General features: G+C 35.7%; 1 protein-coding gene across 3 annotated transcripts; it reads right to left on the reverse strand.

Moving 5' to 3' along the window:
- Position 1: 1 nt before the first annotated feature.
- Positions 2–14,111, reverse strand: LOC132156194 (uncharacterized protein KIAA0513-like). Of its 3 annotated transcripts, XR_009437389.1 has the most exons (15): positions 14,020–14,111; positions 10,832–10,875; positions 9,564–10,048; positions 9,010–9,109; positions 6,946–7,019; positions 6,712–6,782; positions 5,758–5,962; positions 5,621–5,661; positions 5,249–5,327; positions 4,390–4,467; positions 3,916–3,945; positions 1,725–1,805; positions 1,494–1,588; positions 1,222–1,383; positions 2–1,155 (listed from the first exon to the last, which is right to left on the reverse strand). XR_009437389.1 is itself a non-coding variant. In XM_059565091.1 (14 exons), exons 3-14 carry the CDS (start codon positions 9,932–9,934, stop codon positions 1,334–1,336), a joined length of 1,275 nt encoding a protein of 424 aa, XP_059421074.1. In that variant the 5' UTR covers positions 9,935–10,048; positions 10,832–10,875; positions 14,020–14,111; the 3' UTR covers positions 2–1,333. The 3 variants fall into 3 exon arrangements, 2 of the variants coding, with proteins under 2 accessions (XP_059421074.1, XP_059421075.1); XM_059565091.1 differs by having other exon boundaries at positions 2–1,383; XM_059565092.1 differs by lacking the exon at positions 3,916–3,945 and having other exon boundaries at positions 2–1,383.
- Positions 14,112–14,676: the final 565 nt, after the last annotated feature.

The raw sequence follows: 14,676 nt of genomic DNA on the forward strand, positions 1-14,676 counted from the left end.
CATCTGAAATGCAAAGACCATATTGGATCCAGCACATTCCTGATACAACCATGCGTTCATGTACAACAACTGAATAAATAAATGCCCAACAATCTGATGATCCCTTTAAACTAGCCCATATTTAGCATCCGATTCCTCATCATTGTGTGAACAAAACAATCTGTATTTACAATCCAAATATATTAAATTCAGTTTTCCCTCAGATGGAGGACACGAGTCAATACAAACTCCCCACTCAGTGGCTGACAATCACCTCCCCTGATCTTCAGTCGAAGCGGAGGTTTATGATTGCTCTCTACTGGCTTGTAATGTAATTGCACAACAGTGTAAGTAGACGGTAAACAATGTGCATGCATACCATGCGCTATAGACACAACACTGTACGACATCGAAACAGCTGCAGCATGATACTTTTCTTTAACTGACTCGAATACGAACCGCAAGCATTATCCATTCAACACTAACACATCTACTGGAAGGGTGCACAAACTTATGAGCGCTACCCCAGAGAGTCATGGGAGGATAACAGCATGCTGACACAGGTTTGTTCGCACTAAAATGGGAATTTCACCACTTAATATATATGACTAAAGGCACTTTAAACCAGGGAACAGACATAGTTCCAGTCTCCATATATTACGATGATGTCACAAACACTATTCATACTCAATTTACCCATACAGGAAGAACACAAAACCAGAAGAGTGCAATAAATGGAAACATAACAGGAACAGACCAGTCGAGACTTCTGGAGAGCAAATGGACTTATTGGAAATATTGACTAATAACATTGAAACATTGATCTTATTGATATTGATATAGTGAAATACTGATATTGTTTGACTGTATTTTCTGTTCATCATTTGTCACTGTATTTGCTCAAAGGACACTTTTAGTACTATAGTTTTGTACATAAAAGTAGCAGGAAAGATATGTGGAATATTATAAATGGTGATTTGCATCGCATTCTTGTCAAACATATATTACAGAGTTTTTATTTGTATGACAGATATTGTGTCTTATGATGCCTGAAGACTCTAAGTCATATTGCTATTCCAGGGTATGTGCAGATTTGTATATTTTTTCCCATTGTAGCAGTTTGAACAAAATTAAACCATTTTTACACTGCCCCTGGACACTGAAGGATCATGGGATGTGGCTGATCTGTGCCAACTATTTAAGTTGCATTATTTCTGTACTGGTTGGTAAGGATAGTTGTAGGACTTTGGGGTGATAACAGAGGCAAACCTGTTAGCATTTAAGGAATACTGATCATTAGAGTTTTGAATGGATGTGCTGATGTGGATGGCAGAGTTTAGATGATTTTGGATATTCACTCGGCAGCCATCTGCTCAATGTGGTCACACAGCAGCTTGTATTGCTCTGAAAAAGGATCATAAAAAGTGTGAAACATAAAAATATTAAGTAGCACAACTTAGACAAATATTTTTTTGTGTGCAAATTTGGAACAGAAAGCTGGAAAGTGACTTTACCTTCATTCAGATTTCCAATGACTGACTGTTTCTTCAGGAAGTCATTACAGAGTTTCTTGCTCAATCCAAAAGCCACCATGTTATGGGTGAATGTTCTGAATAAACAGAAAAAAACATTTCTGTGCATATGAGCATACAAAACAATGGCGGAAAACATGCAGTGAATAATTGTCTTTCTTTTTTTCTTTTTTTCAATATTGTGTAAAATTAGACCAATGCCATGTGACTCACCCCAGCTGACCAAAGGTGATGTTCTCATTAAATCTGGAGCTATCGTCTTTCTCTTCCTTGGTCATATGACACCACTTTTCTCTGAGTTGTAAAAAAACAAGGGGGTCACTGATATTTCTCTCACAGATACTTCTCTTATCAAGCACGTGAGACCATCAAAATAGTCTCTTTCATAAAGTTAAATGTTACTCAAACTTTTAACATCACATCACAATAAATACTGGGAGGTTAGAGAGTTACAAGGTGTGAAAACAATCATACAATAGAACAAATGTGTATTAGCCATTCATTGGTGCACATGCAAAATCCAACAAAGATTTTATAAAAAGGTTTAGTGAGCAGTCAGCGGTAGCCATGATTCACGAGTCAAACAAAAACGAGCCAAAATTGAAATAACAGAAAGCACATGAACGACACAGAACCACAGTATAACTCAGCTCTCGAAACAGGTTAAAATGCTCGGGCAACAAATCAATGCATTTTTCCATGTGCAAAATGGTCCTTTCCTAAAAATAGATTAAGTAAATTTGACTAAAATTCATTTTTCTAACTTTCACTAATATATAACTGTATTCTGTTCCAATGCATTTTTTTTCTTTCGTTTTTTAGCCCATTTTATCGCCTACCAGATGAAAATTGTCTGAACACTACGTAAATGTAATAAAAGTAACATATCTCTTCAACAAGAAATTTCATGACTGAAAAACCATTTATGTCTGTAACGCAAACAGTGTGGGATGAATTACTGGTCAAAGGTTAATACTTACGGCTTGCGATTTGACAGAACCCCTAACGGCAAGTATGTCCACTAGTAATAGTTAAGCTTGGCTTAGTAAACACCTCTAATAGTTCAAGCTGTTTTTGGTTAGCAGTTGACGTAGCAATGAACAGGCACTTGGATACAATAGACTCTGAGTGCATGCAATAATACAGCAAATAATGCAGTGTAAATGAGAAAAATGCAAATAGTGAATACTGTGATCTCACTACATCTCATTTTGTGTAAAGTAGATCAGTGGTTCCCAGCTGGTTCCAGAACACAGATTTTTACAATAACCCCAAAACAATCCCAACATTTTTTATGGTACAAAAGTAAAGTTTCCTGAAATGTAGTAATATTATGGTTTTCAATAACGGGGGCATGTCATGCAACCTGTCCATGCAGGCCAGATGAATTTGAAATACCATGCCAAAAAACTGTTGGATTGGATGCAAGGCTTTTGAAACCAACAACAAACGCGTGTTTTCTTTGTTTAAAACTTAATAAGCCTATTTATTTTACTATACAACCCGCAGGAGTGTATGGTTGCTTGTATTTATTAATACACTTTTACGGCACAACTATTAGTATTTTAGTATTAATAAATATTGTATCTGCTTTTAATGTCCAAAATGTCAAAGTTGTGCAATGAAGACAGCACGATAAAAAAATACAATGCAATACGCCTTAGGCAAATATGAGTCATGAGTTTTTTGGAGGACCTAGTTTCCTTTAAGTACTGATGAAAATGTTATCAGAATGTTACACAGCTTCCTGACTGGAACTTGCACTGAAATATAGAAAAGGTTCCCACTTTTTTTGACCTGAGAATTTTCCAGTCAGTGAACGCTTTCAAAATGAGGAACTTCTATTTTGTGAAATATTTTAGAGTGAAGCTAGAAAAAAAAGTATATATATATATATATATATATATATATATATATATAAATAATTTCAATCAGCAAGGACATATTCAATTGAACAAAAGTGGCAGTAATTGATGATAATAAGAAATGTTTCTTAAGCATTCAGCTTTTGGTGAGATGTTTGAAATCTTACCGACCTCAGTAGTGTTAGTGTATTTTAAATAATGAAGAGTTCGTATTTAAGATTTTATTATTATATTTCTTATTAATTTTAATTATTTTTCAGGTCTGGAATATCAAAAAAAAAAAACTGATGTGTCTACGTTTTCTACGACTATGAGAACCCTGTACAGAGTGGAAGCATTTTAAACGGCCCGATTCTGTCAGTGTGTCATCCTTTTCCTAAACTCCCTCCACTTTCCCCTCAACGTATCCTCTGCTCATCTTTCACTCTTTTTTTATTCTAATTGACTGTCTCTCCTCTCCTTTTTAATCCTCCGCTTTCTTTGGCTTTCCTCTCTCTATCTTGCAATGTCCAGAGCAGCAGACAGAATGAAGGACAGACCTTTCATCTTTCTCTTCCTCAGCCGTCCGCCTGCGTGAGGCAGCAAGGCATAGGGAGATAAAGGGTTAAAGTCACATGCAGAGAGAGAGAAAGAGCCACTAAGAGAAAGAAAGGATGATGAGCAGATGAGCAGTGTGGAACAGTAAACCATATGAGCACAGAGAAGGACTTCAGGACTCATCCAGACATCAGATATTTCCACTACAAATCCAGTGTAAGTCATATGCATCGGACACACAGTCACGCACCTCGGCTGAAACTTCTGGGTAGTTTATTTCAACATCACTAACAATCTATCAAACACAAAGTAAACTCTGGATCTCTCCTTCTGGGTTTAACAGACACACAAACAAACACGACAATCTTACATGTGCATTAGGTGCCGTGCAAAGTCTGTTTAATAGCACGATATATCAGGAGAAAGAGAAAATAAGAGTTACAGGGTATACTGTGAAAAACTCTGCACTCTCTCACCTCGTGGTGGGGGATCTTTTATTTCTCTCACAGTGGACAGAATCGAAAAATGCTGCGTTCCAAAACCTCAAAGTGTGCCTTTTAAAAAAAGACAGAAACAAATGAAATCAAAGCAACATTAGCATCTATATGTGGCAAGTGATCAGACCTAGTGCCCGAACAATGTTAAAACTGCTTCGGAGAACTTTTAAAATACCAGCAGAAAACCCACCAGCCTCCTTTTTTGCTAGGCTTCAGTTTGTCTCATTGCAAACAGATTTTCTGTTTTGTTTTACAAAAGATTACTTTTTGCTGTAATCTGACAACATTACTGTATTACTGCCAAACAAATCATGATACATTATTTATATAGTGTAAAATATTGTAATATTATGTTACTATTTGTTTTAGTAAATTTACACTAAAATTCATGTTTCAACAACACTATTAAGCAGCACGACTCTTTTCAACACTGACAATAAAAAGAAAGTTTCAGCATTAGAATGATTTCTGAAGGATCATGTGACACTGAAGACTGGAGTAATGGCTTCTGAAAATCCAGCTTTGCCATCACTGGAATCAACTAGATTTAAATAAATCCACATTAATAATAACAACAACAAAAACAACACAAAAATCCAATTTCATTTCTTATTCTGGCATGAAATAGGATTACGATGTATTCACTGACTGAATATGTTTAAACCAATGTAACAGTTGTTTAAAACAACTTAAGACACTGACAGGATGCCACAAATGCAGTCCATAAATGGTTTTTTTAATAACATGAATATTTAATGAAAATGCTAATTATGTGAAAGGATACATTTTTAGAAATAGCTTCAGCTGTTCATTTGAATAATTATGACTAACAACCTACCAAATGGGCTGCTGTTTCAGGTGTGTGTACAGGTAAATTTTCTCCTCTTCTTTTCTATCCGGGGAGAGAGGGGGAGAAACTACAGGGTATGCAGAGATTAGCACAGTTAATAACTCAAACATCTGCAGTACACATGTCTACAGAGACAATCTCTGTGGGTTAAGGGTCTAGCTCAACAGCAGAGTGGTGGAAGCTAATGAATGGTTTGGGTAACCAACCCAGATTCTTAACCACTAAGTCAAATAATCAGTATACATAGAGAAAACCCTAAGTGAGACTTCTAAAAAGGGGTAAAGACATGACAAGAGATCACCACAGGTGAGAGGAGAGAACTAGAGGTTAAAAACACAGTGGTGGTTCATCGTGAACTACCTGGAGTCTTGGTTTTCTGTTCAGCAGGTTTGTCTGTGTCTCTGAGGAGGACAGAATGAGAACAGGATGGGTTTGTGAACAACAGAAGTGTCACTAATTAAAAGAGTGAGTAATAGCTATGACAGAATATCACCCACTCATTCTTTCGGCCCAAAGGTCCTCTCAGTTTACTCTCAAGACCCCCAAAGAATCCTTTAACATCGGTTTTAGCGGAGGTGTTTTTGAGCAGTCGCTCTGCGATATCCTTCTTCCCAGAGAGCCAGACCTTTCCACTGCGCAGATATGAGTCGATCGCCCCGCTGGGCCTCTCCAGCAGCTCTGCAGGAGACAGCTGGGACTTACCTGTCACAAACACACACACACACACACACACACATATTAATTAGAAATTCAAATTAATCAAAAAGGCACACTATGCAGTCACACACTGTGTATATTAGGAGTGAGATATTCTTTAGGCACTTCAAAATTTGAATTATATGATATGATTTGACAACTCTACCAAAATTTGGAGTCAGTAAGATTTTATTAAAAAAAAAAAAAAAAAAAAAAAAAAAAACATTATATATTAAGGCTGCAATTATTTGAAAAAATAAAAAAGTAGTAAAAACAATAATATTGTGAAATATTTTTATAATATTTTTAAAAGTAACTTTTATATTTGAAAATGTTATTTATTTATGTGATGGCAAAGCTCATTTGTTTTTAAAAGAACAATCTATTTCAAATGTAAATCTTATTTAATACTGTATGCCATTACTGTCACTTTTAAACAAATAGCTAAATGCATCCTTGCTGAATAATTATTATTAACTTTTATTAAATCATATTTACTTTTGAAAGGTATTGTATATGCACCTTTTCCCACATCACTAGTTTTTATACCAGGTCATATAAACCAACCTCCCTTGAAAACAAATTAAAATGGCATTGTTAAATTTTTCCAAAACAATAAGCGGCAGTGCCAGTAATGTCTGAGTCATAGGCTGTAACAGGAAGTGAGAGGAGGTCTGGACATTTCTTTATCAGATTCTTATATTATTTACAACATCACAGTATGCTTGCTTGACATTAATGGTGAACTCTCTTACCCTTGTAGTAATATGTGAAGCACATGGTCATAAGGTGTTTGGCTGGGGCATTATCATCCACCTGGTGACATCTGTCAATCAATCAAAAATGGGTCACATGTGAGTCTCACACTTGCCACAAACTGACTTGCCAAGAGTTCTACAGACATTTGGTAAATTTGCTCTTAACAGTTTGGTTTGGCTTTCTATATAATGTCAAACACTCATCTGAGATAGTATCGCTGATGTACTTACTCAAATAAAACAACAGCGAAGGACTGAACCAGCCTGTAGAATGTTTGTTCACTTACACATTTGGAGTGACAGCGCTGCAAACACAAAGCATTGCAATCATCACAACTGTGTTTGTTGATGCACATTTTATTGCATGAGTTTTCTTTATCTTTTAAAAAGGGATTGGTATATTGAGTCTAAATAGACAGTGCTTGATGTTTATAGTGATGTGTATTTTAGGATAACTATGGGCGAAAGTAATTTTTATGTTATGGTAGATAACCAATAAATTGCAGTTATTAATATAATAGAAAAATCTCTAAATAAATTAAAAATAGAACACAAAAAACAATGATTTTAAAAGCATCTCAACATTATACGATTACATTTAACAGTGCTATTAAATTATTACTGTTATTAAAGATTAAATTTTTAATATTGGTCAACATTTTGGTAATTTTGTCTGCTAAGTAGTCAAACAATTTTCAACACATTTTTCAAACAATGGGTGGATAGTTCGCTTCATTATTTGGTGTTGCTTAATAAAATCCTATGTTGCAAATTTTTTTTGCTATTAAATATGTTTGTATGGCAATTGTAACATTTTTCGCTATGTTTAGTATGTGCCTGATAAAAAAAAAACCTCTTTACTGCTGATTTTCACACATACGGTGTGAACTCTCCAACTTAAATAGAGGTGAAAATAGAGAGATGAATATGCACTGTTTGCACACAGTGGTATTTTTAGTGTTACTTCTATTCTATTACATTATTCTTTAATATTTTGAATTAGCTTATACAGTGCCCTCCACTAATATTGGCACCCTTGGTAAATATGGCTGTGAAAATAAATCTGCATTGTTAATCTTTCTGATCTTTCATTCAATAAATTGACAAAATTATAATCTTTCACTGAAGTAAAACAATTGAAAGTGGGGGGAAACTCATATTATGAAATAAATGTTTTTCCCCAATGCATATTGGCCATAATTATTGGCACCCCAAAAAACCATTATGCGTAAAATATCTCTAAAGCATATTCTCATTCATATTAAAAATTTTATGAAAGAAGACTAGAAGCATGAAATTGTCCAGCCATGACTTCCTGTTCCACAGGATTATAAATATGAGTAACACAAAAGCCCAATTCCCGTAATCATCCATCACAAGGAGTTAAACCAAAGAATGTAGTTCTGATGTGCAGAACAAGATTGTTGAGCTTCACAAAGTAGAACGTGGGTGTAAGAAAAAAGCCAAAGCATTGAAAACCCCCCATTTCCAACATCAAGGCAATAATTAAGAGGTTCCAATCCACTAAAGATGTTACAAATCTGAGGATGTGTGTCTATGTCGTCCTATTGCACGCTGAGGAAAACTATCTAAGCTGTTATCTTGGGAAAATGATGTTGCAATAATTGGGTGCCAATAATTGTGGCCAACGTGAGCTAGAGAAAAACATGTATTTCATAATGAGATTTTGATAGGTAAGAATTATGTGAATGTTTTGAATGAAAGATCAAAAGGATAAACGATGCAGATTTGTTTTCACTTCCACATTTGCTCATATTTTCCAAAGGTGCCAATATTAGTGGAGGGCACTCTATTTGTATATTTTTAGTTTTTATTTTAATTATAGTATAAGTCATTTTATGTGTGTTTGTCATTTTTACTAGGTTTGGTTGTTTTTTTTATATTTCTATTTACCTTTTATTTTTATTGCAGATTTAGTTGACTTCATAGTCACTCAAATTAGCGCTTTAAGAAACCAAACACTTATTTATTTACTTAGTTGCCAAGGCAACCGTTAAAGTAGTACGTTTGTTTTTTAATTTTACATTTTTTACCTCAATATTTATATTTGATTTCAATTATCAAAAAAAGATTTTTGAAAGTACTAGTTTTAGTTAATGATAATAACACCGTTCACACACCTCAGGTGCAGAATCTGTGAAACAGGTCTAAGCCATTATCCAAAATGACCATAATAACTAAAAAAACGGAAAAAAAAAAAAAATGTTTTGAAATTGGAATAGAAACATGCAGTGATTGTGTTTTCGTGATTGCTCAGTGTTGCTGCTTTCATACCTGCGCACTGACATATTTGGCAAACCACTCCCTGCCTTTGCCGTTCTCTCCAGTGCACAACTCTCCAAAGTGAGCTTTCTCCTCCTGATCAAAGTCCTCCCTGAGAGAGGAAAAGAGAATTAAAGGAACCAGGAGTAGCAGCAGGAAGAGAAAGAGACAGGGAGAGAGTACTTCAAACAACAGGAATAAATGCAAACACACATCAGTTGACATGTGACTATAATTCTGTTTGAAATTTCTTACTCCTTCAAGAGAACAGTTCACCTACAAAATGAAGATTTTGTCATTGTTTACTTTTTCTAAACCCCTATGCTTTTCTTACTACCATGGAGAACAAAAGTACACAGTCACAAAGGGTTGTCAATCTCCAACAGAGACAAAAAAAACCCATTAAAGACTCATAAAAGGAGTCTGTGTGACTCATACACGATATTCTAAGCCTTCTGAAGCAACACAATAGCTCTGACTAAGGAACAGACTGTAACTCTAGTTATGAAAAAAGAGCAAAAAATCTCTTTTTGTGATCATGGCTAGTAGTTTGTGGAGCAAATCACCTTCCATGGAAGAGCTTTGCCACGTAGGCTTTCATGAATGCTCTTATATCCGTTTCTTCTGCATCCTCGGCGCTGTGACTGGAGCAGGATGAGGACCGCCGTGTGCTCGACGGGTGCGATGGCGATCCTGTGTCATCGTTGTCACTGTCAGCAGATTCGGTTGCGTCACTATCTTCTTCTCTGTGGGAAGTGTGTGTGGGGGCCATTGGTTCTGGTAGAAGGGGCTCCATGGTGGGGTGGCTCGCAGGCTCAGGGAAGAGAGGCTCGGATGAGAAAAAGCCTGCCCCACTGGGAGGTCCAAGAACAGAGGGAGCTGTCCCTTCTGGGGGTGAGTCAAAGTCTATGAGGTTGTTCACCACGGCCCCCTCCATTCTTTGTTATGGGGGTAATTCAGTCACTAGATGAAATATGATGATGTCAGCTGAAAAAAATGCACAGAGGCAACCGCTGTTTTTAGCTCCACAATTTAGTCACAGCAGCCGGACCTAAGAAAAAAAAGCAGCTTTAATTTTATAAATGAATATAACATTACTAAATCTATATTTATTATAGTCTGCGGTTAAACGTGTTATTTATTAAATCAAAGAGACAGTAAAAACAGTAATACTGTTACATTAAAATTTTAAATAATGCTAATATTTTAATCGATTTAAAATTTATATATGAAATGCAAAGCTGAATATAAGCAGCAATTAGTATTCAGAATTCATTCTAAGACATTCTCAGACACTTTTCTTATTAGTCTTTGATGACTAGAAAGTTCAAAAGAACAGTATTCATTTCTATTTCGGCACTGAAATCTTTTAGAACATAAATGCATCCTGCAAAAAAATGCTAAATAAAAGTAGGTACTAATTTCTTAAAAAAAAAAAAAAACCTTACTGATCCCAAACCTTTGAATGATAGTGTATAATATATTTTTTATATTATTTTGTTAATTATGTTATAACACACATACACATATTTTATTCATTATAATAAATGTTAATAATTGTAATAAATATATACCATCAAGCATTCAAAACATTTTCATGAAGTGTAACATTATGGGAGGGTACTTTAATGTCCTCTTTTGTGGTAAACTTCCTTGCAGCTGTGTTTATACAGACTGAACACAGCATGAAGCAACACAGAGTCCCTCAGAGCCTGTTAATACGATGTTACATTATGAAATCCATTGCACAGTTTAGGAACTGGTTGGATCATGAAAAGTAGTTTTTTGACTATCAGTTAAAATTATCCATAAATGATAACTAGTGAGTACCAACCTTAAGATGCAGTGGACCTTGCAAGGCTCCTAGAGCAGAAGCTTCTGTAAGTCAAACCGAATGAAAACAATATATGAATTCTACATGAAGATGAACAACCATTCATGCTATACTTGAATGATTTTTTACAAGACCAACAACACCAGGAACTTAGGCTTTTGACAAAATCCTGAGAAATGCATTAGGACTGAGAGGACGGTTACATAATGCAGAGCTGGAGGAGCGTGACTTGGCTGGCTACACACAAACAAGTGCGCACACACACACACACACACACACACACACACACAATGACCAGAGTCAGAGAGAGTGTCAATTTGCCACAGCCTATTTTCACACTTATCATTGAAAAGCACAAGGCAGAAAGAAACAGCTGTGTGTTGGGGTAAGCATGGCTTGCTTCTCTGGGAGAACATGTTTTTTTGCATTTCATAAATTTTAGCATTCATGAGGGTAAATGCACATGCTGCTATATTCCTGCCTCCCTGCACTGGAGCACTGCCCCCTTTTTACTCCATCCATTCATGAAAATGCCCCTTCACCCTGAGCCCAGCGCAGAGGATCTGCTGTCAGAGTGACGGGACACAGCTGAGCTGGTCCACTGGTTTGAGGGGCTGAATGGGTTCGGGTCACCAGAGCAGTGCAGTGATATCAGAGTCAGCAGTGCAGAGAGAAAGATAATTACATGTGTGATGAATGTCTCAGGGTGGGAGATATTGGGTTGGTTTGTGTGCAAGGTCAAGTCGGTCAAAAAACTAGAAAACTGGTAAGCTAGAACCGTGGCTTTCAATCAGTTTTGTGTCAAGGCTGTTACACTGGATGGGAAAGATGTTACATTGGATGTCAAGTGGCGACCCAACATTTATCACACAAAAACAATACAAAAATGTTCATAAAAGCAAACATTGAAATTATTATTATTTTTTTATTAATAATTAAAAAAACAACAAAATCAATTATAATAAGATATTAGATAATTATATATGTGTGTGTGTGTGTGTCACTGATTATAATATTAAAAACTATCAATTAAATTATATATGGTAACACTTTATTTTAAGCTGTCCTTGTTCCACGTTACATGTATTTGTGCCAAAGCACTGTCAAGTTTGATTAGGCACAAAACCTTTGACAACCAAAGATATAGGAAGCTTTTTCTCCTCCCTTTATTATTTTATTTTATAAATAATATCTATGCACAATTAGATGGTTAGTTGCCTTTTTATTATTATCAGAACTCACCTATAACCAACCCTTTGAGAACCACTGAACTAGTTCAGCGATCACTAGATTTTGCATTACAAGCAAAATGCAAATATAGACTGATTCAGATTACATGCTGTAGTAAACAAAATGGCTAGGGAACAAATAATTACCATGCATGATAGTGATAGATTACTAACAGATCAGATTTCGGCTGGATTTAAAAATCATGCAAAAGCTTGCAGAAATCTAAATCCGGTGCTAAAGGTTTCTCTGTATTAATAGTGTGAGAAAGTGTGTCTCTGATGTAAAAAGAAGGCCACAGAGAGGTTAATTTGAGGCTGTTTCATTTGTATCATTACGTAACATTTCCTCAAGGGGAACCTCACTTGTATCTGTCACGGTATCAGACGCTGTGAACTTAAGACTGCCATCCTGTACGATTGAACGCACATGGACTGATCAGCTAGCCGCTGACTGATGCCGCACAGACTGATCAAACACATAAACAAAGCCTAAATGGAGCGATGCTTCTAACCAGAAAGCATCAGATTCAATAAAAGTCACATACAACTACTCTTTCCTGAGACACTGCACAGAACACACAGACTGAGAATTGCTTCTAACACTGAACTTTTCATCAATGGCTTGCACTTGATTAGGACATGAAAAATGATCCTCGACTTGGCTGGAAAGATAAATACAGGGCTATTGTGGTGAACTAAAACTAAAACCACTATTACAATTTTTTTTAATTAAAATGAAGCTGAGATAAAAATTAAATATAAATATTAGATAAACACTTTAAAGAAAATGATACATACATTTTAGTTAAAAAAATTTTAAATATAAGGTTTAAGTTGAAGAACTAAAATGACTAACTAGAAATAAATAAAAACTAACACTGAACTTAAATAAAAATAAATAAACCTAATAAGTAATGTTTAAAAATGACAACACACATAGCAAGATGGCAAAAAAATGTAACAAAAATTTAAACAAAAAAAAATCTAAATAAAAGCCAACAGCAAATATCGTTTAGAAATAAAAAATGACAGTATGTAAATAATAACAAACACTGTATATTATTTCACAATGGCTTTACCTCTAAATATAAATCAGCCACTGATCCACTCTGAGTCTTTTTCACAACACATGAAGCAATTATTCAAAAGAGATTGAAATGCCGTCTAAGTCAGGTGGCATACCTGCTAATGCAGCCCCAGACAGTAAGCAGAAATAGAAAGAAATTGAGAAGGAACTAGACTCAGTGTAGTTGCAGGTAATACCATGGATTTCTCTAGTGAAACCATCTTACTCCGTATCCAGTGCTTTAGACCTTTTATTTTACTTGACTTAAAATAGGGCCTGTCAAAATACCAGCTTGTCAAAAGACAAATCTAAGGGTCCATCAGAAACCTTTCCTACAGTCATAATGGCCCTATTTTGCCACCATAACAAATACATATTTTCATTAGCACCATTTAAAAATGCATCAGCATCTCTGGTTGCTTGTACAACTAATTAAATAAAAGTGCAGTTACATATTTTAGGCACACAATATAGGTTTTGAGACATAGTAGCCATGTTCTCAAAGCTCTGATCATTCATACTTTCTTCCCACCAGCACTCTATGGATCAGTTTACTTCTGCAAAATGAAACCTCCCCCCCCCACCTTCTTATAGTAAACAACACTGTGCAATTATATGGCACACTTTCATGCGGAAAGGAAGGCGGATAATGCTGGAAGTAAGCGAATCTCGTTCATTCCGTCGCTAATTGCATTTATATAACAGCTCGCGCATATATTTATATAGGTATCTGCCTGCAGCGTAATGAATATCGATAATGATACTTTTTTCATCAGCACGCCATGTTCATTCGCGCTACGTACATAAGAAAATGTCATAATGGACATAACAACACCGCTGTTCGAACTGTTAACGTCAAGTCGCCTAATAAAGTCTTGTAAGATGACACTTACCCTGGATGTTCCAGCTGGAGCTTCGTCTTCCAAGCGAGTAGATGCACAGGCTGCTATGAACTGTTCTGAGGCTGAGTGTGCGCATGCGCAACATTATCAGTAGCGGACTGGGGAATCCAGTGACGTAGCCTGCGTGACACGTGACTGAACACTGCGTATTTTTCACGGTTCACGTTTGATGTCGTCAGTTGTAAACGCATCTTTACGTTCTTTATTAGAATTATTGTTTCAAATAATTAAATAACACAAATGGACATATGGGAATTTTGGTAAACAGTAACACATTTTCCAGAAATTAAATGTTCTTTATTATTTGTATCCAGGGCTGTATACACACACACACACACACACACACACACACACACACACACACACACGCACGCGCACACACACACACACACACACACACACACACACACACACTGTAGTCAAAAGGTTTTGAACAGTAAGGTTATATATTTAAAATAACTGTTTTCTATTTGAATATATTTCAAAATGTGATTTATTCCTGCAATTTCAAAGCTGAATATTTAGCATCATTACTCCAGTCACATGATCCTTTAGAAATCATTCAAATATTCTGATTTGCTGCTCAGAAAACATTTATTATTATTATTATTATATTGAAAACAGCTGAGTCGATTTTTTTCAGGTTTC

This window comes from Carassius carassius, chromosome 13 (genome assembly GCF_963082965.1).
Source record: "Carassius carassius chromosome 13, fCarCar2.1, whole genome shotgun sequence".
Taxonomy (NCBI): Eukaryota; Metazoa; Chordata; class Actinopteri; order Cypriniformes; family Cyprinidae; genus Carassius; species Carassius carassius.